Source organism: Melanotaenia boesemani, chromosome 4 (assembly GCF_017639745.1).
Source record: "Melanotaenia boesemani isolate fMelBoe1 chromosome 4, fMelBoe1.pri, whole genome shotgun sequence".
NCBI lineage: Eukaryota > Metazoa > Chordata > Actinopteri > Atheriniformes > Melanotaeniidae > Melanotaenia > Melanotaenia boesemani.
Genome location: NC_055685.1, coordinates 15,500,264 through 15,525,009, shown reverse-complemented (window position 1 = coordinate 15,525,009; position 24,746 = coordinate 15,500,264). Strand labels below are relative to the sequence as shown.

Below are 24,746 nucleotides of genomic sequence, written 5' to 3'. Positions count from 1 at the left end.
GTCTGCTTACTTGCCAATGTTTTTTCATGAAAAAGTTCTAATTTATTTTTGTGTAATGTTTGTGACTAGGAAATAAACCAATGACAGTGATCATTCACTCAGTTTGACGCTTTCCTTGGCTGGTGAATAAATAAAAAAATAAAAGGAAAGAGTTTGCTCTGTGTATGGAAAAGGAAAAAAAAACGTAGTCAGTGGTACATATCTTAAAAACTGCTATATCATTACCCTGCATCTGTAGCATATCTAATTAGACATTAGGTTAATTCAAATGTTACACAGATATTCTTCTGACTTTTCAGTACACAAACATATTTGTGTGGACAGATACAGTTGTGGTAAAGTTTACAGTTCCAGTCAGAAGTTTGCACACACTTATCAGACTTGAATGGTTACGTTATACTCAGTGAATTCTGTTAAATATACTACACTCACAAGTCAGATAGATTCGACCATGTGTTGGAAAACATTCCTCTAAGATTTTTGGTCCATATTGAAATAATGGGATAATTAACCAAATACGATATATATACAGTATAATTATAACCTTGAGTCCATATCAGAAAACCTTAATTCAAAACGTGCACCACATTGTTAGTACCATCATACAACAGATGTCCTACAGACAAACTGTTCCAGGAAATCATCAAAAACCTAAAACGGCCATGGTATTATTGTTCAAGATGGTGTATGTTAACGTTTGACTAGATCTGTAGATTTGAACTAAAGTAAGAAAAAACTGCATGATAAACTTTTCGCATTAAAATTTTAAACTATTGAAAATTATTATTTTTTTCTTTCCTTTACTTTAAGCAAATATTAAGCTGACTTGTTATGCTTAGATGGAGCAGAAGCCATCTTCCTGTGAGACAACAATGCTCACCATAGGATCATTGTGCCACCCTTTATTCAAAGTTATTTATTGAAAAAAAAAAGTTACTTGATGGACTCCTTTCACACACTTGAGGGAGTACATTTGTCTGTCAGCAACATGTCACTTTACAGTTGCTGACCATTAACCAACAGCTTATAATCCCAAGAAAAAGGCTTTTTTTGCTCAGTTTCTTTCCTGCTTTTGGCTGTTTTTGCTGCTCTCAACTGTTGCATGAATTATAAGCAAGATGAAGTTTGATAATGTGCTGGCAGAAGTCAATGGCTTTGGTAGATTCCAAATAAGAACTATACTTTTGCTTGTTATTCCTCGTATGACCTTGCCATTTCACTTCCTACTGAATAATTTCATTGCGGCTATTCCCCCTCACCACTGCAACATCAGCTCTCTGGATGATGGAGAAATTTTTAAGAATTTATCTTTGGAAGAGAAGCTCATCGTTAGTATCCCTGTTCAAGATGATGGGAGTCCGAATTCCTGCCAGATGTTTGCAAAGCCTCAATATCACCTGCTGCTGAACTCTACTAACATTACTGACTTACCCACAGTTCCATGCCAGAGAGGCTGGGTGTATGACAACACCACCTTCAAATCCACGCTGGCCACAGAGGTGAGTTTTCTGGGTACTAAGATTAATATGGTCCTGGGTCAACAGCTTTACCTGTTTCTCTTCTGTTGTCTGTGTTTTCTTTGTAGTGGGATCTGGTTTGTGATAGCAAAAGCGTGAACAGAGCAACAGCTACCATCTTTTTCATGGGGGTCATGGCTGGAGCTGCAGTATTTGGTTATCTTAGTGACAGGTCTTTGCCTCTAAAATTAAATTAAATGGAAAAATATTCTATCAATTGCTTTGAAAAATTATGAGATTTAAATTTAAAACAACTATTTTTAAATCAGACGTATAAATTAAATGTATATTGTTTTGTTTAAAAGAAAAACAATCACATGATAAGAAATTCTCCACTTACTGATTTTATTTCCAAAGTTTTCCCATATGTTGTTCTAATCACATGCTACATAGATTTTTCTGATGATTTTATTTTATTATTTTTTGTGTTTTTATATGATTTGCTCTGTAGATTTATCTATGGTTATTTCTGTTTTTACAGGTTTGGTCGCAGAAGAACACTTCTGGTATCCTATATAGCAACTACCCTCTTTGCATTTGCAAGTGTTTTCTCAAACAATTTTCCCATGTTTGCTGCCATGAGGTTTTTAACAGGACTTGGAATTTCTGGAATAAGTATTGTCAGCATTGTCCTTTGTGAGTGCTCTATTATAGTTTAATAACGCAGTACACAAAAAACAAATGTTGGTTCACTAATATATGAATATGTGAATATTAGTTTACTCCTCATAATAAACTTGGGAATATTAGTTATTTAAATCGATATATACAGTACTTTTTAACCCTTAAGAGCCTGGCGTGACATATTTGTTACATACAGTTTCTGAGACATTTTGCTTCAATTTATGGTATAAACTTTGCTCAAAATCCTGTTGAACACAATCTGATACTCGTCTTCTGTGTCCTAACAGATACCCAGAAGCAGAAAACCATATTATAATATTTTTAATATATCACATGGTAATAAATGGTAGATATCCCACCCCAAAAAATTTTTTTGTTACATTCTGTTAAAGAGCCAAAAAAAGACCTCATATTTAAAAAAATGGACTTTTCTTACCATTTTTTCATGTGCCGGGCCTTAATGGGTTAAAATGAAAATATACCAAAAAATTTAATTAGGACATTAATTCATACCTAAAGCTGTTTGTACAAAATGCTAAAACAAATGCAGTTTATTGAGAAAGCAGAACAGTTTCTGCAGCTAATACTAAAAATTTGCCTCCACATTCAGAATACCATCATATCATGTGTTTATCAGTGATAAGTTTAAGGCATTTGAAAGAATGGTGCAGTTTAACTCAGTAGTTTAAGATAGGTTAACTCAATCACTAACTCACTGCAACGTTGAGTTGATTTGGCTCTGCTTTGATGGTACTGATAAATATTAGTAATATTAAGATTTGGTTGATTTTAATTAGTTGTGAGCCCTGGGTGCCAAACCACTAGCTGTTATATTCTTTATGACTGATCGTTAACAAATGGTTTAATGTTTTAGAGCATCTAAAAAAATACATGAAGTAAAATGTACACAGATATAGATTCTTTTTCTGATTTTTCTTTAGCATAGTACTAAAGTAAATGTACTTTAGTAATACACTGAACTTAACTGAAATTAACTTTATGTTTAGGAGTGTAAGGGAGATCATTTGACCAATGTGAAGGGAAATCAAGGGACTGAACAGCTGTGTAGCCAAAAGAAAATCACTAATTAATGATGCTGCCCAGAGAAAAAGTCTTCAGTTTGCTAGGGAGCATAAAGATTGGACTTGGCAGCAGTGGAAGTTAATGTGGTCTGATGAATTTAGATTTACTTTGTTCCATCAAGGTAAGAAAATATGTAGATGAAGTGATGCAGCCACCGTACTCAGTGCTTACTGTTCAATACTGTGAGGACAGTGCTATGATAGGGGGTCGCTGTAGTTGGTCAGGTTTAGGTTCAGCAACATTATGTGTCCTAAGAATGAGGTCAGCTGACTATGTGAATATACTGAATGAGCAGGTTATTGCATCTTCTCTGATGGCATGGGCACATTCCGAGATGACAATGCCTGAATTCATCAGGCTTAAATTGTAAAAGAGTGGTTCGGGGAGCATGAGACATCATTTTCACACATGAATTGACCACCACAGAATCCAGACCTGAACCCCATTGAGAATCTTTGGGATGTAGTGGAGAAAGCTTTGTGAAGTGATTGGAATCTCCCATCATCAATATAAGATATTGATGAAAAACTAAAGCAACACTGGATGGAAATAAACCTTGTGACATTGCAGAAGCTTATTGAAACAGTCCCACAGCAAATTTGTGCTGTAATAAAGGTTAATGGAAACGAATGATTTCTGTACCTGCTACTTGTGTGGCATAAATGTTGTCATCCAGAGACTTATCTTCTACGTACTATAGTCCAATTGCATGCCCATGCGTGGGAGGCTTTTGGCCAACTGCCCCAAATATATAATAAGGGTGTCATGATTCCCAATAGATTTTTGTATGCAGACATGATCTACCTGTCCTTCCCTTTTATAGCCACAATCCCCTTTAACTGAAAACAATATTACTAAAACTGAAGGAAAGTAAAAGCCAAGAGCCATATTTCATGTTATGGACTTATTGTTTTGTCAAAATCAGGGAACTTGGTATTTAACCCAAATTTGACATCTAAACCAATCGGCTAACTGTGGGTGAGATTAAACATTAGATGTTGAGTATCGTTTTATTCTTCAGGATGCAACTAGAGCTAGTTGCCTTGTACTAGTCAGAATTAACCCAGCTTTTTATTTAATGTAAGACATAATTTAAATTAAATAATCAACTATCTTACTGTGTTAGATTAATCCAGCATGTTGTTGGTCCAGCAGTTCCCAGTGGTTAATGAAAACTATCCAGACTATTTTTAACCCTGCATTGCACTAATCATAAAAACTGAAACCTTTTATTGGACATACAAACTCAGCAATGATGGACAAGGTTCAACTACACTTAGTGAATGAATGTGGATGAATGGTCGGTGATGGTCAGAGAGACCGTAGGAGCGGATTGGCTGCCACGTCTCCGTCAGCCTTTCTCAGGGCAGCTGTGGCTACACAAGTAGCTTACCCTCACCAGGTATGAGTGAGGAGTGAATGAATAATGGATACACAATGTAAAGCGCTTTGGGTGCCTTGAAAAGCGCTATATAAATCTAATCCATTAGCCCATTATTAACACAATTTTTATAAAACAAACAAAAAAAATAATTTGTTTTTCAGTCTCAGGTACAATAAATAGTAAAAACACTGCTCCTCACAGGTGTTGAATGGGTGGACATCAAGCATCGTACTTCAGTGGGTGTTTTAATGAGCATGGATTGGAGTCTCTTTACTGCCATACTTCCTGGTGTGGCTTATCTGGTGAATGACTGGAGGTACCTGACAGCCGCTGTGACTGCCCCGTTGTTTGTAGCTATGATCTGTTGGCGGTAAGGAGAAAATAATCATAAAATTTTCAACCATAGCATTTGAATTTCACTTGTGCACATTTGCAGTATGATTTCTAGTTTTAATAAGAAAGGCGTGTGAGTTCATGTAAAAAAATCTAATAATGTGTCCTTTTTTAAAATCACCTTTGCTCACAGTTTGCTCCCTGAGTCTGCCAGATGGTTGATAAGTAATGGAAAAGTAGACAGTGCTCATTTTTACCTCAGTAACTGTGCAAAAGTCAACCACAGAGAGGAATTCATGGCTGACCTACGGCCTGAGGTACAATATTTTACATATTCTTACAGTTCTAACACAGCAAAACTCCTCTCTGTGCTCAAACGTTTGTTTTTACTCCACAGGTTTTGTCCAAAGTAATACTAGTAGAGGACGAAAACAGAAAATATTCCTATCTGGATCTTGTGAGGACGCCCAGAATGAGAAAACTGGCTCTTTTTACAGGAATTGTGTGGTATATATGTTGCTTTGGTTTGAAACTCTTTTTAAACTTCATTCCATCCATTTATTTTCTATACCCATTTATCCCAAGGCAAGGTTGGTCTACTGTACCTATTGCAAATAATTGGTTTTTGTTTTTATCCATTGTTTAATGAAGGATTGCTCAATCTGAGCGCAATCAACTCTTAAAAACTGTGGATGGCAACTGGGACAATTATTTTTCTTATAGTGTGTTTACACTAAAAGCTAATTTAACGAACTGAGCTGGGCATGTCCTAGCTCCTAGTGTTACTCTGTCCTAGTAACAGAGTAACACTATAGTAATGGTAACTCCGTTACTTCATTTAAAGAGTAATGCATTAGAATATTAGTTATTGACAAAATAACGGCGTTACAGTAACACGTTACTACCCATCACTTCTGCTACATAAATCCAAAACATGTCCTAGCTCGGGCTGCACGGTGGTTTGGTCACAGCAAGAGGGTTGCTGGTTCGAGCCCCGGCTGGGGCAAGGTTGCATGTGGAGTTTGCATGTTTCCCCTGTGTATGTGTGGGTTCTCTCTGGGTACTCCAGTTTCCTCCCACCATCCAAACACATGTATGTTCGCCGGTCACTCTAAATTCTGCTTTGGAAAGAGTGTGAGGGTGAATGGCTATTTGTCTATCTGTGTTGCCCCTGCGATATACTAGTGACCTGTCCAGGGTGTACCCTGCCTCTCACCTGCTAAATGCTGGGTTCAGCTCCAGCTTCCCCATGATCCTTAATGGAAAAAGCAGTAAAGATAACGGATGTCCTAGCTCATGTTTAAACACTACTAGCACAACTTACTTTTTACTACAACTTCCTGATGTAAGGCTGTTGTCTGGGTAAATTAATGGTGCTCACTGACCTCAATACCAAGGCTGTTGGAGTATATTCCCAAGTAGGCTCAACCTAATTAAATTAAGCACATTTATAAAGTTTTTAGATCTGTGTTCTCACCCAAATAAAACGAAAAAAAAAATCTTATGTGACAGGCACAAAGCACCTCATTGTTGATGGTGAAAATAATTGGGGCCGAGGTACATGGTATCTGGTGGAAACCATCAAAACAGGAAATGCTTTGTGTTGTGAAATGCTTTTTTCCAGTGCCTTGATTTACCCTAGTAAGGCAAGACCAATTTTTAATCTTTTTAAATGCACCACTACACCCAGACAGGGAACAGTGTCAGCAGTATTATGTAACACAAGGCAGGTACTGTTACTATGGTTACACAACTGCAGAAACTAGCATATTTATACACTTCAGTTTTTGTAACAAGTCATTTTCTCTTATCCTTTCCATAGGTTTGGAGTGGCCTGTACCTATTATGGAATCAGCTTGAATGTAACTGGATTTGGAGTGAATATTTATCTCACACAGTTCATCTACGGTGTAATAGAATTTCCAGCAAAAGCCTTCATCATTTTCTTTTTAAACAAAATAGGCCGAAGGTTGACTCAGGTTGGAGCTCTTTTTCTGACCGGGCTGTGTATTTTTTGCAACATGTTTATCCCTCAAGGTAAATAATCAGTTCAAGTCTATGTTTCTTTCAGCTTATTGCAACAATAACCTCATAGACTCAATGCAAAATCAAGTGCTGAAAAACAAACAAAAAACATACATAGAAATGAATTGTCATAATTTCCTTATCAATTCAAGTTTAAGGTTCAAACTTAAACAATCAAATCTGAAACAGCTAATAAAAACTTTATTCTCCTAGATAAGTGGACAGCAAGGACCACTGTGGGAGCTTTGGGCAAGATGTTTGCAGAGGCAGCTTTTACAACTGTATTTCTGTACACAACAGAACTTTACCCCACAGTCATGAGGTCAGAAAACACATACAGCCCCAATAATTTGCACTTTTAAAACATTATCCATTTAACCAAAACAGGAAGGTTTGCAAAAATATTTGGATGAATGCAAACATATTTTGCAGGCATGATGAAACTGTAGCAACAAACTGTTGTATTCTTTTCACAGGCAAAATGGCTTAGGTTACAGCTCCTTCATGGCCCGAATAGGCGTGTCTATATCCCCTGTGATGATGATGCTTGAAGAGGTTTGGCTCCACCTGCCAAGTATTCTTTTCTCCCTGGTGGCTTTAATTGCAGGGCTTTCAGCTTTTTTTCTTCCTGAGACGAGAAACGTCCGTCTGCCAGAGACCATTGAGGACGTGGAACAGACAAGGTACAGTATCACGATTTATTTTTAAGTATGTCCAAACATTCTAAGGGAAAGAAAAATAAAAAAAAAATTATTTGTATTTTGCTTTGTTTTGCAGAAGACGATCAGTCCCCACATCTGATGAGAAATCTGCTCCACAAGAGTTATTCTCATTGCAAACAAAAGAGCTTCAGTGACAAAAAAAAAAAAAGGCTTGGGTGCAGGAGTAAAAAGACAATAAAATGATCCCGATATCCCCAGATGTGTGCAAATTCAGGAGATAAAGGGATACTTCACATATAAATGTAGGAAATTAATTATATGCATGACTTTAAACAATCCAGTATTATCATAACTGTGATCCAGTCCAACTCTGTTGTGTAAATGCCACATTGTAGCTGCTTCACTGCAGCCTAAAGATGTATTCAGAACCCTCAGAATTAGCAGAAAGACCTAATGTGTAAAATAATGCATCCCTAAAACAGAAATCGCAGCGTTACATCCATCGTGCTGTGGCTTTAAATGCTGATGGGAAAATGTATTTGTATTTGACTCCAAAGAGATGCTATAATTATTGATTTCAGAATTTGTAATTGTTATTTTTTGTTTGTTGTTTTTAACAACATTATGCGAACCCCAATAAATGTTTGAACCAACAGTCCACCACTGTATAACAGCTATCTGTGAGAGGTCATTATTTGTTATTAAGACAAATACAATTCTCTAAATAATTTTGAACAGGCTAAACACAGATGGACTGGGAAAATGGAAGCATCTTTGAATCCAGTAATGATTTCTGTAGCATAAGAACTCAGAGTACCAGCTCATTAACTGTAAGTACACAATGAAGCAACACCAAGTTTATAGTCATGGTGGTACTGCTCTTATTTTGGTGTTCAAACCTAAAACACTTCACAAGAAGCTGCCCAGTAGGCGAGACATAGAGCTAGCATGTTTCACTGTAACCTGCTCTACTTCACATCCACTGTTTGGTTCATTGTTTGGCTCGTTTCATTTCACAATACGAGGGAACTGCACCAGCTTTCACTTACAAGTGAGGTGAAATCCCCAGGAGTGTAAATGTGCCTAACTTTATAATCCTTGGAAATTCTGGGAAATTCTTTTACTGCATTTATCCCATCCTAGTTGCTAGGAGCAGTGGGCTGCCAGATTCCAGCATCCGGAGAGCAGTTGAGGGTTAAGGGGCCCACAGTGGTTTTACCTTCGTTGCCAGCCCAGGGACTTGAACCCAGGTTCTCCAGACCCAAGCCCACCTCTGTAACCACAAGGCTACCACTGCCCCTAAAATTAAAATCAGGGGAGAGCACAAATGCAGTCCCCCACTAGCAGAAATTATGCAGTCAAGATTCCCACATTTGAGAAATTCGCAAGGGTCAGTACAGCCGGCGTGCAATGGCCGAGCCATGCTCGGTATCTCTCCTGCCAGGCAAGTATTTCTAATCAATCCAATTTATTTACAAAGCACTTTAAACACAACACTGTTGACCAAAGGGCTGAACAATATACAATATATTATAAAAGAATATATATAAGGCAGGTTGAAAGTGACAGCAACAGGTGGCATGTGTCAAGTTTAAGTAGCCTGCAGGTGACAGAGTTATTTGAGTTACTCAAACCTCTCCATCATGTTAAAATGGTGATTCATGGAGGTAATTCAAAGCATATAAACCAAACTTTTCTTCTTTTTGTCATATTACAAAAGTGTATTGTGGAATTGAACTTCTACAGAAGAACATTCCACATAAATAATTCACTGATATTGTATCTTAACAAACAGCAGTCATCATGCATAAGGCAACAAACAGACCATTACCAGAAATATTTAAAGCTTATTCAGGAATCAGGAGGGAATCAATAAAAAGGGGAACATAAATTCAAAATGTTAAAGATACGAACAACTTTGAAAAGTTTTTGTATGGGGTCAAGCCATGGAATAACCTAAGAGTGGAGCTCAGGCAAAGTCAGTCAACCAGTTCAAGAACTAAAAACATGGTGTTTAGTGGCCAAAAAATAATTATTTTACACTGGTGTGTATTGATTTTAGAGAGGAGGTGTAGGACTTGACCAAAATGAGGAAGGCATGATAAAGTATTCTCATTTTAAATTATTCAACATAATTGTTATTTCTACATCACACTGCTCACTCAAGTGAGCCCATTTGTCTGTTAAGATGTATGTATAGATGTATGTATAGATCATGTCACTATCATGTCACTATCATGTCACTATACACTTAACATTCTTTTAATCAATCACAGGGTTAAGAACCATATTTGATCACTTCATAGGACATGCTAAATGTCTCCTTATGGTTTTCCTAGGAAGGAAGATTATTAGCATTTGTGTGCCTGTTGACTAGTAAGTACCTATTTAAGAACATGAATGGGGGGCCTCAAAGGAAAAACGCACACACAAAACAACATGCACAAGCTCTGATGACTAAACAGCTTATTTCACCCAGTATCCGAGCAAACAACAGGTTTCCACATGCTGACATTTGGAACTTGTCAAACTCTTGTTGGAGGGTGCAGTTTAACACAGTAGTTAACTGTGTTATCGTCATGCATGTGAGACATTACAACTCAAGGCTACCTTACACAGCCTGCTGAACACGTCTTTCAACCTAACATGAGCTCATCAAAACAATTATTTTATTTGGCTCTGCTTTGGTGCTGCTGCCGGTGTCTGTGATGTTAAACATCAGCTGATATCGGTTACTAATTGTGAGGTCTGAGTGTCAAATCATTTATGTTCTTTGGCAGGCAAAAAGTTACCATGTTTAATCTGTTAGAGAATCTCAAACACACGTTTTTCCATGAGGTAAAATATTAATTGCCCAAAGGAAAAGTGAACAGGGCTCATTTTTACCTTAGTAAAAGTGCAAAAGTCAACTACAGAGAGAAATTCATGGGTGGTCTGACGTACGACATTTTACATATTCATCCAAAAACAAAACAGAAATCAGATTATTTGCCAAAAAAAGATAACTGATAGATATGTTACTTTTACTTAAATCCTCCTGTATGTGAAGTCTTACATAGTTACACAAATGTTATTTTAGTGGTTAAATGAAGTAAAATATTGACTCATTGCATCTGTAATCAGTGAAACAGTAAAACACCAAAGGTTGACTTATCTAGGCAGATCCAAAATTTCACTGCTTCTTAGTACACTGACAGGGACACGAGAGGAGATGTTTTATTTAACTGTTCATTTCAAATGAAGACATAATTCGTAATAGGAGGCCACAATGAAGTTTGAGAATGTTCTTGCTGATATCAACGGGTTTGGAAGGTTCCAGATCATGATCATTGCGATCAGCTTTCTTGGCCGCATTACGCTGCCCTGCCACTTCATGCTCAACAACTTCATAGCGGCTGTTCCTGCTCACCGCTGTGATATCAGCTCTCTGGATGATGGAGGTATTTTTATGAATTTATCTCATGCACAGAAGCTTATCGTTAGTGTTCCTATCCAACAGGATGGGACTCCGAGTTCTTGTCAAATGTTTGTGGATCCTCAGTATCATCTGCTGTTGAACTCCACTAACATTACTGAAATTCCCACTGAGCCATGTCAGAATGGATGGGTGTATGAAAACACAACCTTCAAGTCTACTATAACTTCACAGGTGATCCTGCTGTAAATATAAATGTGCTTTACTGTCACAAACACCTTACCAGAAACAGTGACTAAACTTTTCACCTTAATATAACCTTTTTTTTTCTTACATGTTTGCATTAGTGGGACCTGGTGTGTGACAGACGAGGAAAAAACAAAGCAACTGCTACAATCTTCTTTGTTGGAGTTATGTTTGGAGCAATGACTTTTGGAAGTCTCAGTGACAGGTATCACTACCTATTAGGCATTTAACTAAAAATTTCAATTAACTTTTTTTCCAACATTTTAATGGAATCAAAGCTGGTGGTCGTGACTCATTACAGGTTTGGTCGAAAGATCATGCTGCTGGTCTCATACGTGTCTGGAATGCTCTTTGCTATTGCAAGTGCATTTTCTACCACCTACGTCATGTTCGCAGTGCTGAGGTTTTTCACTGGGTTTTGCATCACTGGGATCGTCATCGTCTCAACAGTGCTCAGTAATTCATTTCTGTTCCGTATCAAAACATATCCTAGCTTCACAGAATCTAGCACGTTTGAGGCTGTTACACAGAAGGCTTTCTCTCTTTTTTGACCACACAGCAGTGAGGGCTTGCTTTCTTTCTTGCAGGTGTGGAGTGGGTGGACATTGAGCATCGTAAAATGGTGGGAGTGATGGATAGCCTATCATGGACATTTGGGAACACAGTATTTGCAGCCATTGGCTATTTTGTAACTGACTGGCGGTGGCTGATCGTGGCCGTTACATCACCTTTAACTCTGGCCATCATCACCTGGAGGTGACTCAAAAGTTGAGATGATCAAATTCAACAGGAACCTTACAATTGCTACAAAACCACTACAGACATTGGTCTCTATTGCTTTATTGTACTGTATTTATTTGATTACCTATGATTTCTAGTTACATTTAAATAAAAAAAATACAAAATATAAATTCCCTTTAACAAAGCTTTGTTTTTTCCATATAATCCCATTTTCAATTCACAAATCCTTTTTCTATTTTATTTTCAAGACAGACTAAAAAATATTTAAAACGCTTTTTCTTATTGATGTGTGCTTACAAAGTTAAAATGTCCTCACAGTGAATCATCCATGACAAAGAAAAATCTAAACCATCTCTGTTCTTGTTATCAGATGGATGCCAGAGTCAGCTAGGTGGCTCATTGCTAATGGAAAGCTGGAACAGGCTCAAATGTATCTGAAGAAATGTGCCAAAATGAATGGAACAGAAGAGCTGACTGACACACTTAAAAGAGAGGTTGGTGAATCCCAGATGATTAAGTCAATAGAACAAAAATCAATTCTTGATTTATACATATTCTGATTTTCTAAATATGGGTTCAAGAATGGTGCTGCTTTGCAATTTTCCAGACATTATCTACTATTGTTGTGACAGAAAAGACAGACCGTACTTATTCCTACCTTGACTTGATACGAACACCTAAGATGAGGAAATTGGCCTTGCGTACTGGTATATTATGGTCTGTATACCCAAACACATTGTATAGGTTGTAAGCTATAGTCTTTTCTTAGCTAGATTTAGATGAAAAAGTTGGAATTTCAACATATTTTCTGTCCATAGGTTTTGTGTGGCTGCCACATTTTATGGCATCAGCTTCAACATCGCAGGATTTGGGCTCAATATCCACCTCACGCAGTTCACCTATGCTTTAGTTGAGGTCCCCGCCAAAGTGTCAATTTACTTTTTACTGGATAGGATCGGCAGGCGGACCACTCAGGCAGGAGCTCTGCTGTTGGCTGGACTCAGTCTTGGAATCAGCACTGCCATCCCAAAAGGTAGAGATCAAATAACCTTTAGACTCACGTCTGTCAGTTTCAGTTAAAATCAAGTCACTACATGTGATTAGAAAAAAAAGGAAGTTTTCACTTCATAATTTTCCTTTCAGATATGACTGTCACCAGAACAGTTGTTGCAGTCATTGGAAAGGCGTTTTCTTCAGCATCCTTTGCAACTGTCGTGCTGTACAGCTCTGAACTGTATCCTACTGTAATAAGGTAATGATGCATGCCAATCTCCTACCCTTCAAAATTTTTGATGCATGAATTGTACAGTACAAAAAAAACATTTCAAGGCTTTTTTTTTTTGCAAAAAAATTACTATTGCAAAACCCTAAAGCGAGTCTCCTCTGAAGTGGTTTTCATGTCTTCAAGGCAAAATGGAATGGGTTACAACTCTTTCATGGGTCGGTTTGGTGTAGCTGTGGCTCCTCTGATCCTCTTACTGGATGAGATCTGGAAGGAACTGCCGCAGATGGTCTTGTGCTCTGCAGCTGTAGTAGGAGGAGTGGTGGCAAGGACACTGTCAGAGACGCGCAAGAGGTGTCTACCAGAAACTATAGATGATATTGAACAGACGCAGTAATGACTGAGGTCATTCCTAGGTTTTGTTTTTACTAAGTTTGGAATAAGGTATACTTCTAAGTTGCTTGCTGTAAGATAACATAGATGCTTATTTGGATTATATTTATATCATGATTCCCAAATGTCACCTTTTGCTTGTTGCAGCTGAACTTTCCTACTGTCAGTTTGGAACATGCATGAAAAAAAATGTATAGCTGTAATGAAATTATGCATTTTAAATAAAAGTGCTTGTGAGACTTTTTCCTGCCTGGGGATTTATATGTAAAAAATTAAAAAGCTCTGCTCACTGTTAATGCAAGTAATGCAAAAACAGGCAAGCTGAAATACAACAAACTACTAAAAAGAAGCATGTTTTAACAGGATCCCGTGCAGAGGGGAAAAAAATTAACAGCAGAGGTACCAACCAATTACAAAACAAGACGGCATCATATTAAAGGAAAAAAAACACTCAAATTTACACCTTTTTTTATTTCAAATGACAGGCTTCACTAATCAATTTATACACTGAAAAGAATTCAAAGCTCCTTTATTAAAGAAACAAAGCAAGCACAAATATTTGTTATGGCTCCACAGTTTCCTAAAGGAAATTGAACCACATCCATTTAACATGTTCTTGATATTCCTTTTGAAAACCTTTATAGCCAGGTCTAATTGCTGCTGATATTTCATCAGACAATACATCTACTTACAGAATTGACATTGATGGGAAAAGGAAAAAAAAAGCAAACAAAATATAAAAATCAAAAAGCCCATTGTTAACATTAAGATACAATGATACAGAAAGATCTAAAACTAGAGTATGCAGTTGTTTTCCAGGACACTTCTTGTCTATTGTTCAGTACTGAGAATACTCTTTGCTCTCTAGTTTGGCAACAATTCGCTCCAGCTGTCTTTTAGCTTCACATTGTGGGAAGTTACTCATTTCATAGTACTGGGGTGCAATCTTCACCAGCCTGCAGTAAAGATAGGAGAACGTTAATGATCCTGTCAGTGAGATGACAAATTAGGTGTATCTTTACAATAATGTGTTTTACTTTAAATCAGCCCATCTGCTTGACTTACCACTCTGGCTTGATGTCTGTACAAGTGCGAATGTAGTTCTTGGTGGTGAGAACAAATTCATTGTAGAGCACCCACTCAGGTTTGTGGTCCAGGACTGTAGATGGGTGCAGCTGGACCACTTGGTTGTCTTTGACTGTGAGGTAATGGCCAGTGCGTTCCAAATGAGCCACCTGCAAAAAGGAACAAGGAGAATGAAAATTTTTACTTTTCTTGTTAAAAGAACAGACCTCAACCCACAAACACTTTATCTGAGGAGAAACGGCATGTCTCATAAAGCATTAGATCAGCTCACCTGCATGAAAAAGCCAGTGCAGAGCGCTCGTCGGATGTTGATGTAGTAATCTCTACTAGTGAACTCTGTACTCCGCCGAGGCAGGTTGAAGCGGTCCATGATCCTGGACAGCTGCTGACGCACATTGTCAGCAGACATCAGCGAGCGGTAGTTCACAAAGTTGTCGTAGCACCACTGATTAGATTCGTGGTCTGGAAAAACGAATGAGAAAAATAAGGAAAACGGAAGAAACACCTCTAATCTAACCCAATAAAACGAAAACCAACGCAACCACGCAAGCTCCTCTTAGAGAAGATAAAACATTTGTGTGCATCTCCCTTCAGCGGCTGCTGCAAAGTGAATTCATTTAACATGTTGAAAATGTTTTTAACTTCACAGCCTTCACACATCTTTTGAAAACAAAGAGTAAAGCAAAGGTTCATAATAGTGGACTAAGGTTTAAATATTATTATATTATTATTAACTAGTCAGCTGATTCTTAACATGTTTACAAAAAACAACTTTGCAATTTGTTCTGAAAAATTAAAAAATGTGCAATGACTTCAACACAATGCTGCAACATTTTAATGAAAATAAAACCTGGTGCAGGAATTAGATGAATGCTCACTTTGTTTGAAGGCATGGTAGACGTTGAGCAGCGTCAAGTGGTCTCCATCAATGTGAGCAAACCTCATCTTGGACTCGTCTGCTGCCTTCTTAGCCTCCGTGGGACGGACAAAACACTGTGGGACTAAACAAGGTTGGTATGGGCCCCAACAAAGCCGCCCATAGGGATGAGTCAAACATTCACAGAAAAATGGAGCAAAGCCTATTGATGCTAGGGCACTCGACACTTCGCTGGGACAGGGCAGGACCACACTCTATCAATGGGGGTAGGGGAGGGGGCTGCAGGCTTTTCTCATGGTCATTTCCAACAGTAATGGCTATTAGCTTGTAGAGATGGGGTGTCATTTAACCACATCTGTAAAACAAGAGTTTTCACACAACTACAAAGTGTTAGGAACAGCAGCAATGTTTAAACGTTGCAAGATTCAAGAGATTTGACTTTTGATACAGACAAAGTTAGGCTTCTGCCAGGATACATGTCAGCTGTAGACAACAAGAACTAGTTTTCAGTACATTATTGCAATAAAAAGAATAAACAAATATGATATAATTTATGTGGTGCCTGCCCTATCCACATGCTTTGGAGATAAAAATCCTTGTAAAAAGCTCCTTAATTAGTCAGTAAACACAAATAAAACTAAAATTAGAAATGTGGCTGTGTGCAGATGTCTAAGATGTCTAAGTGAAAGGCACTCAATCCAAAGAGTAACAGTGGATTAAAAAAGGTTTTCTGAAAGCTGTTTTTATCTTGTAAAAATAATGTTCTTCATTGCTTTAATACAATAACAATTATTATGACTAATCATTAAAATTTAACGTGTCCTACAACACCCCAACCTACAGAGGGCAAGATGGTTATATATGTCAGACATTAATTTAGATTAATGTACATTGGGACTAATGCTAAACTTTTCCTTGTTAGATTTCAGAAGAACGTCTGAAATATCAACATTTTTGACTGCTAATATTTCCCTAATAACTAATCTGAGGTTTGTATAAAAATTTCACAGGAATAAAAAAAACAATGTGAAGACCTATGCTGTAATCAGTTTACATCTGAGGTGGGATTATTATCTTAACCACAAGTGTTATTAACCCAGAGAGGCGTGTAAGAACATGTCAGCCCAGTCCTGGGCATTACCTGACAACATGGCAGTAATGGAGAGGATCTCATTGGAGCAGTTAAACTCGCAGCTTGCAATGACCATCTTTGCCAACTGAGGATCCAGAGGAAATTCTGCCATCATGGAGCCCAGCTCTGTCAGGTCACCATCATCGTTGAGGGCTGCCAGATAGTTGAGCAACTCAAGTGCCCTCATTAGCGTCTCTGGAGCTGCAATGAGGAGCCAGAAGGGACCGGTGAGATCAACAAATCATGCCTCACCATCATCAAATTATTTATGATGTACAAAATAACTGATGCAGAATGTCTCACCTGGTGGATCCATAAAGTCAAAGTGCACAAGGTCATCGATACCTAGTTTTTTCAGCTGCAGCACTACAGATCCCAAATTGGACCGAAGAATCTCAGGGTATGTGTTATCCTGGAAAGGAGTGATTGTAATGTTATAGATCTGACAAGACTTTCATGAGAAGACAAATGTCATCTATACAATTTCAGTGAATAGGCAAAAGTGTGCTTGGCTGTTGTTAGTAGGCTCCATTTTCAGCATGGTGCACCAGTGCTGCATTTGGGACAGATCAGTAATTTTCTGACACCGTGGACAGGGGGACATCTACTCAAAAGGTGCAGATATCACAGAACTGTCAGTCTGTGATGGCGATCTACTTCTGGGATTTTTAAACAATGATTTGGTAATGGAAAAAATAAAAATCTGGAAGTAAATGGTTTAATCAGTTATTCCCCAGCCAGGATATGCATTAATTTTATCCTCTTACGCCCCCCTCCACATCTCCTGGTATACTGGTCTGTCTCCTGGTATCTCATCCATGCTCTTGTCACTGCCGGGGGGACACAGCAAACCTTCTGTGACAAGCTTCTCCTTTAGTTTGTTAAATCTGAAACCTCTGATCTGACCAGCTGAGAGCCTGAGTCCTAAGCCCCAGTGAAAGGCCCATGCACTGCATTTATCTTGATTAAATCATGTGGAAATGGCCCCAGCTGCTCCAGGTTAACCCCATTTAATACTACAGACATCAGACAGCTTATGTGTTAGACACAGAGAACAGCAGCTTGTTGTCACCCTCCAACAAAAAGTTTTTGTTATAGCAGTTTTTAATTTGCATGCATGAACGCATGAATGAATCTATGTATATATGTATGTATGTATGTATGTATGTATGTATGTATGTATGTATGTATGTATGTATGTATGTATGTCATGTGGTCTCTTGCCTGCATCTCTGTTTTGTAGGCCTTCTCTGTGTAGAGGCGAAAACACTTCCCTGGACGTGTTCTGCCAGCTCGTCCAGCCCTCTGCTGGGCAGAAGCTTTACTGATGGCTGTGACCAGCAAAGACTCAACTCTGATTCGGGGATTGTACACCTGGACAAAAAATTACAACATGTTTAAATAAAATAGATGTCTTGTGCCATTTATGTTTTCTACATTGTGAGAAATAGAAAGGCAACAAGGGTAGCACCAACAAAATTTAGATCGTTCTTTTAAATTTATAGGACGGCATACACAACCTTTCAGATGTAGCATGATTCAATTAGTAGAGAAAGCCTAATCAGCATGTTACACAAAATGACTAGAGCAAAGCATGTTATTGAATCAAGTCACATTTTGCTCACCTTTTGTTTGGCAAAGCCTGGATCAATGACAAAAACCACACCATCAATTGTTAGAGAAGTCTCAGCAATGTTTGTTGACACCACAACCTAAGGGGGTAGCAACAGATAGTTAGATATTTGTTTTTAAATCTGAAAAGAAGGAATCATCTGTTTACCTCTTCCAGTTACTTAAAACCAACCTTTCTTCCTATTGCACCATTGGGCTTTCTTGGAGGAGGTGGCTCAAAGATCCTTTGCTGCTGCTGTGGGGGCAAAGTGGAATACAGTGGAATGATTTTAATGTCTCCGACTTCAGGGCCAAGGTCATCAACCTCACGCTTGATCCGCTTGCAGGCCTCATCGATTTCCTGAAAGAACAATTTTATTTGACTCTCCTTTCAAAAGAAAAGAACAACACTGTTTGAGAAAGAATTAAAAACCAACACAAGTTTTACCTCTTGGCCTGTGAGGAACAGAAGGCAGTCACCTTCATCCTCTTCACACATGTGAATCTGGATGACAGTGCGGATTGCCGCCTCAAGATAGTCCCGCTCTGGTTCAGGGGTGTAAAAGATCTCTACAGGATGTGTGCGTCCAGGAATAGTCAGCAGAGGACAGTTGTCAAAGTACACCTGGAACTTCCCAGCATCCAGTGTGGCACTCATGACAATCACCTGTGAGGAAAGGAATCAATGCAAATTGGTTTCTACTCATGTTTGCCAACAAGTGCAAGTGAAATCTCAGGCACAGTTTTAAACTCAGCCCTGTGAACTTAAAGGGGTAGTTCACCCAAAATGTGTTTTTGAGCTGTAAACAATATAGCATTACTTAATTGTGATGAAAACCAGCTATACTGTTGATAAAAAATTTTTCTTTTTTTTTTTTAAAATGTGATTTTGTGGTTTAAAAAAAAAGGCTTATAACACCCCCTACAGGGTAAAACCAGCTTTTTTTTTCATGATGTAAAGCCGTACTGTAAATCCTCACAGCCCCCTTCCTGCCCCCCCAGATGCAGGTAGGAGGGTCTTCGCTATGCAGGCATAGAAAACCATGCCCACCATGTATGAATGGTGATATGGTGTAGATTTGCTAGTTTCAGACTTTTATTCTTTCACAGAGTTTCTAATGAAATATTCCTGCAATGGGGCGGAGTAGCGCTTTTGAGGGCTGTAAAAGTAACACCAGATTTTTTCACCTGCTGATCCTCATCTGGCGACAGACAACAGCTCAAATCGTAGCAGCGGCAACTTATAGCGGCAATTCCTGCAGCTGCCACAACCTGCCGCGAGTCGCACAGTTTTCCAGAGCTGTTGACAGGCCAGCGTAACGGCACTAACGGCTCAGACTGATACGGTTCAAGACCACCTTGTTCTTGTGTAGCTGAGGAGATTCAGAGGGGAAAGATCTTCCACCTCGAAGACCGCTTTGTGGCATAGATGCTTTGTGAATCTCGCTTTCCATCTATAGTTGCCACTGAGCTGCTGTCTGTCAATCATTTCTGCCTGTACATCCCAACCCGCCCACTCTCCGCTCGCTGATCACCCCACATCTCCCACTCCAACCCTTGCAGTTTCAGGCAATTTTCAAATTTGGCAGTGGGTGGAGCTACGCAAAAAGTAGGGTGTGTAGTTACACTTTAACATAAAAAAAGCCCTTGATAGAAATTGTGATGACATAGTTACCTGAAGAAGCATAACTTAAGAAGTTCGTGGACTCATAAGATGCCTTTGTTTTCTTGCCATTGTTTTATTAAGTGTAACCTCACATCCTCATTTTCAAGTTATGCTGTATATCTTTTTGAAAACCTGCAATCGATGTGCATCACCAAAATAATAAAGATGAACATCAAGAGCCACGTGCTGCCCATTTAATTTTTTTTTCTTAACCAACTGAGACTACTAAAAGCCTTCAAATAAACCATTACATGAAGTAATAATTTGCTGGCTGGACTGCTCTGACCATAGCAGCACAGCTGCGACAAGGAAAATCACTAGTAGGCGCTGCCTTATTAATATTATTCTACTGTAAAATGAATTCTCAGAGCGAACAATGCCTTTGAATCACCCTGTCTTTGAATTGCAGTATACAAATAAATTTGGATTACTATATATAAACAACAGTGCAAACAAAATCGGTAGAAAAACCTGAATGTGTCTGTTTTTAACCATGATTGTTTGGATTTTTTTTTTTTCCAATATCAAGAATTGATTGACTGCAGGAGGATCGTTTCTGAGGAGGCTGAACATTATGGCAACAAATATCACATTTTTATATTGACTGATCTTGATCACAACTGAGTTTATTAAAGCTATCTATTTTAAAAATATGCTAGTAATGTCTGCAACATAACACAAACGCAGTTAAACTTGGATACAGAGTTGAGTGTTATTGTAATATCTTCGCTTTGTTATGAATGCTTTTCATACAGGGTGGCAGCCACAGATAAAGAGACTGTTTTCCTGTTTGACGCCTGCACTGCATGAACTGGTGCACTGGCCTGCGTTTTAATGCTTTATGTAGGTTGTTAGGGAGGGACACCTCTAAGTGATTAAACTTATTTTGATATCCACCAATCAAAAAGAATTCAAACCACATCCATATTCCTGATATAGTGGGGTTTCTTTTGTCCACCACTTGTGACAATCTGGGAAGACAACATGGCTTCAGTTTCAGTCTCACCTCCACTTTCATGGTTCTATTTAGCTACTTTTTTTTTTCTACTATTTTCATGCTTAGTTTCCTTCCTCGGTCAAATGATTGATAATTGTATTTATTTATTTTCCCCTTTTAGATTTTTTGGTGGTTAGCAAACAGTTTTAAGGAATATACGCTACTACACCAACTAGTGAACTGAAGTGTGCTGTGGGACACATAGCTGGCTTTGGGGATAGATCGACTGAGAAAGTCTCATACCTATCACAGAGACTGATGTCATTTTAATCACCCCTGATTTTGAAATTTTACAGCCCTGCCCTAGCTACTTATACCTAAAAAAAATTTAAAAAAATGAACATACCTTCAGATCTGGTCTTTGACGGACCACTTCCTTAAGCACTCCCATCAGGATATCAGTGGCAAGAGTTCGCTCGTGTGCCTCGTCCAGAATTATCACACCATAACGCTCCAACAGCGGGTCATTCATGGCCTCTCTCAATAACATACCATCTGTCATGTACCTAAAGAAATAACAGTTGTGCTTGTTTTAGATGTCTGGGTTTAAGAAAATCTAACTGTTCTAGGCCTGTAAAAAAAGAGTCAAGAAGCCACAGTAGACTACAGTCACTTACAGCACCACTTACTTCAGAATAGTCTTGGCGGAGCTACAGTCCTCAAATCTGATTGAGTAGCCAACTTCCTGTCCAAGCATGACATCCATTTCATCGGCCACCCTTTGAGCCACACTCATGGCAGCTACTCTCCTTGGCTGAGTACAAGCTACTGCCCTCTTAGGACCAGGCAAACCCCTCACCATGTCCACACACCACTGTGGGATCTGGAGATTAAAGACAAAGGTAACAAAGAATTTTGATTACAAATATTTGAAGGGAAAAATCTAAATATTTTTTTAAAGATGTAATGACACCTTGGTGTCCCACTAACTACTATCTGATTTGACAAGCATTAGGCAAGCTTATAACGTCCAAATCATAGCATTAGTACATTGTTCCTCATACCTGGGTTGTCTTCCCTGAACCAGTCTCTCCGACAAGGACAAAGCTCTGCTGACGTGTGATGATATCAGTGAAGCTTTCCTTGTACTCCCACACTGGAAGTTGTAACCTCTTCTTCAGGATCTCATAGTAGCGTGGTGTGTGCGGCAGGTTGGTGAAAGGATTGATCTGCTGGTGCACAGCCATCTGCTTCAAAGGTGGTACGCCTGGCACAGGTGCTGTGCTGTTGGCGGGGGTGGCAGAAGGCTTCAAGTCTCTTTCCCGTTCTCTGTCCCTATCACGATCCCTGTCACGATCCCGGTCCCTGGAACGGTCCTCACGGTCTCTGTCACGGTCCCTGTCTCTCCTGTTAATATCATAACACTGCATTATTATAAAAAAAAATTCATTGTGAATAAAAATTTACCACACAACATTATTTCCAGGATCCAGAGTGAAAATACTGAGCATTAAGAATATATGCACCAGATTTGAGGGAATAAAAATGGCCTGGCTCACATTAGAAATGATTCATTTTTCAGGTTCAGAAGCAATTCATCAATAAGATTAAATTTTAACACCTTTAGGAAAGTTTGTAGACATCCACACGTTTGCTTTTGGGGAATAAAACAGTTTAGATGATGAACATCAACGTTAAGCAAAACACTCTTATTGCATTTCATTATGGCTTCAACTATTTTCCTTCCTCCACAGCTGCTCCCTAACAGCATTGTCTTTCTAACTTTACGATTATACATTTTTACTAATGTTACTAATATTTCGTATCAGTAAAGCAGTTTCTTTGTTGCTTTTACTAACATCGTTTAATTTCTCATCAATTTATCATAAATGTATCATGCAAATTATCAAATGCAGCTTTTGCAATGATTTCGCTGAATTTAAGGTCTCATTAATCAATATGGATCTTCAAATACGGAAAGATACAGTACGACAACCCAGCTTAATTGTTTTAAGAAAAAAGTAAAAGGGTTTATCACAATATGTACACATTTTTCTCACGAAAATACAATTTGCAACTAATTCAGTTACCAAAAACAAGCCTTTCAGCAAATCTTAATTAGCTGTATTTGCGATTGGTCATCAGAGTTTAACACCATCTAAGGAGCACTTAGCTAACGCAGTGTGGAGTATATGAAGTTAAATAAATTAGTCGTTTTCTTATAGTAGGTGTCAATTCAAAGTTACAAATAATTATCACTAAAAATGCTGCTGAACAGAGAAAACTTTTGCGTTAGCTTGAAAGGGTTGTTAGCAGATAGCTAAATTAACATTAGCAACACACGTGCATCAATGGTGCGGGAAACGTTGACGCTTCGTTTGTTAGCCAAGGCCGCCTTCAACAGCTAAATTAAGCTACTATCTGATTAACTGGCGATGTTAACCACGTATCAACCAGTTATCCACGCGAAATCAAAATAACAGAATAAACTAGAGGTACGCCATTTAAAGCTGATGTACTTGTTTCGTGTCTAGTTTTCTGTTAACTAACCTAACTAGCACAAGCTAACATTTAGCCTGTTAAAGCGGATACGCTAAAGGTGAAGCTTCACCTACCCATCGGACCTCTTCTTACTGGAAGAGTAGTCATCGCCCAAATCGAGACGATGCCTTTTGGACATTTTAGAGAATTTTTAGGCTAATCTTTATTTAATTGACACGAATAATGTCCTATTGAGTAAAATGCAACTAAGTCGGCTTCCTGATTCCTGGACAGCGACTCTTCTTCTGTTTCCCTTTGTTGTACACGCTGTGTTACCGCCCTCTAGTGAGCAATGGGATACACAACACCCCTGTGTTGTACTGATGTGAAAAATGAAAATTACTTATCCCATCTTTGTGTCTACAGCACTGTTAAGGAATCACTTACTGAAACAGTTGGAAAATCCGAATAAATCCTGATTATATTGAATAATTTTGTGTATTTTTCTTCTATAGTTGTAACACTGTGATGCAACATTTCTTCATTTAACAACAGATAATATTTGGTAACTGAGGACAACAGCAACTTTGAAAGTGTCAAAGTGAAATTACAGGTTTTTATTTATTTATTTATTTTTATTTTTTGTTTGTTTGTTTTTTGTATGATTCTGAATTTTAGCACTTTATTAATTGTGACTGTCTTACAATACTTACAATACAAACATTTTTTTTCTCCCCTCCGTTTTAATCCAGAGGACACAGAGCATGATTTCCAAAATCTACATTTTATTTTTTAGGCTATGCTACAGTTTCGACTTCATGACACTGCATCATAAATTAAGTTGGGGGCATAGAAGGTGGCAACATTCCTGTTTTTTGTTCATATAAGTTTACATCTTAGCTTGTAGAATCTTGTGAAATCTTCTCCTTTGTCAAAATAATTATTATACAAAACATCATATTAATAATAAAAGCAAACAAACAACAAAAGAATGTACAAATAAAAACAACAAAAAAACTAAAATAACTCTAGGCTTATAGCCTTTCATATAGCTTTCTTTGGCAGGTGCTTTAAACATAACTAGTGAAATACTATACCAACTCATGAAATTTCAGTTATTTATTTATTTGTTTTTTTTATTATAAATTAGAATAGAATAGAATAGAATAGAAATACTTTATTAAATATTATTAAATTGCACTAGCTCATCACTAAACCAAATATGCACAGCTTAATCCAAAAAAATTGAAAATGACATATTAATTTTTACAATGTCACTGCTTTAGTGGTTTTCTTTCAGTCAGATGTTTC

General features: G+C 38.1%; 3 protein-coding genes and 1 pseudogene across 3 annotated transcripts; 2 read left to right on the top strand and 2 right to left on the bottom strand.

Annotated features, from left to right (window-relative positions):
• Positions 1-1,112: 1,112 nt before the first annotated feature.
• On the top strand, positions 1,113-7,822 carry LOC121637728 (solute carrier family 22 member 7-like). The gene is made up of 10 exons (XM_041981961.1): positions 1,113-1,499; positions 1,586-1,689; positions 1,999-2,153; positions 4,810-4,978; positions 5,135-5,258; positions 5,339-5,448; positions 6,764-6,978; positions 7,180-7,288; positions 7,443-7,649; positions 7,744-7,822. The coding sequence occupies exons 1-10, from the start codon at positions 1,119-1,121 to the stop codon at positions 7,820-7,822; spliced, it is 1,653 nt and encodes a 550-aa protein (XP_041837895.1). The 5' UTR covers positions 1,113-1,118.
• Positions 7,823-8,940: 1,118 nt separating this feature from the next.
• Positions 8,941-9,080, bottom strand: LOC121639156 (annotated as a pseudogene).
• A 1,750-nt stretch (positions 9,081-10,830) lies between these two features.
• Positions 10,831-13,838, top strand: LOC121638629 (solute carrier family 22 member 7-like). The gene is made up of 9 exons (XM_041983512.1): positions 10,831-11,277; positions 11,391-11,494; positions 11,591-11,745; positions 11,877-12,045; positions 12,401-12,524; positions 12,638-12,747; positions 12,849-13,063; positions 13,174-13,282; positions 13,439-13,838. Exons 1-9 carry the CDS (start codon positions 10,897-10,899, stop codon positions 13,647-13,649), a joined length of 1,578 nt encoding a protein of 525 aa, XP_041839446.1. The 5' UTR covers positions 10,831-10,896; the 3' UTR covers positions 13,650-13,838.
• Positions 13,839-14,096: 258 nt separating this feature from the next.
• On the bottom strand, positions 14,097-23,752 carry LOC121637763 (pre-mRNA-splicing factor ATP-dependent RNA helicase DHX15). The gene is made up of 14 exons (XM_041982030.1): positions 23,570-23,752; positions 22,019-22,361; positions 21,644-21,837; positions 21,361-21,520; positions 18,800-19,018; positions 18,545-18,712; positions 18,366-18,452; positions 17,965-18,114; positions 17,044-17,152; positions 16,750-16,941; positions 15,610-15,732; positions 15,003-15,193; positions 14,711-14,880; positions 14,097-14,601 (listed from the first exon to the last, which is right to left on the bottom strand). Exons 1-14 carry the CDS (start codon positions 23,632-23,634, stop codon positions 14,484-14,486), a joined length of 2,289 nt encoding a protein of 762 aa, XP_041837964.1. The 5' UTR covers positions 23,635-23,752; the 3' UTR covers positions 14,097-14,483.
• Positions 23,753-24,746: the final 994 nt, after the last annotated feature.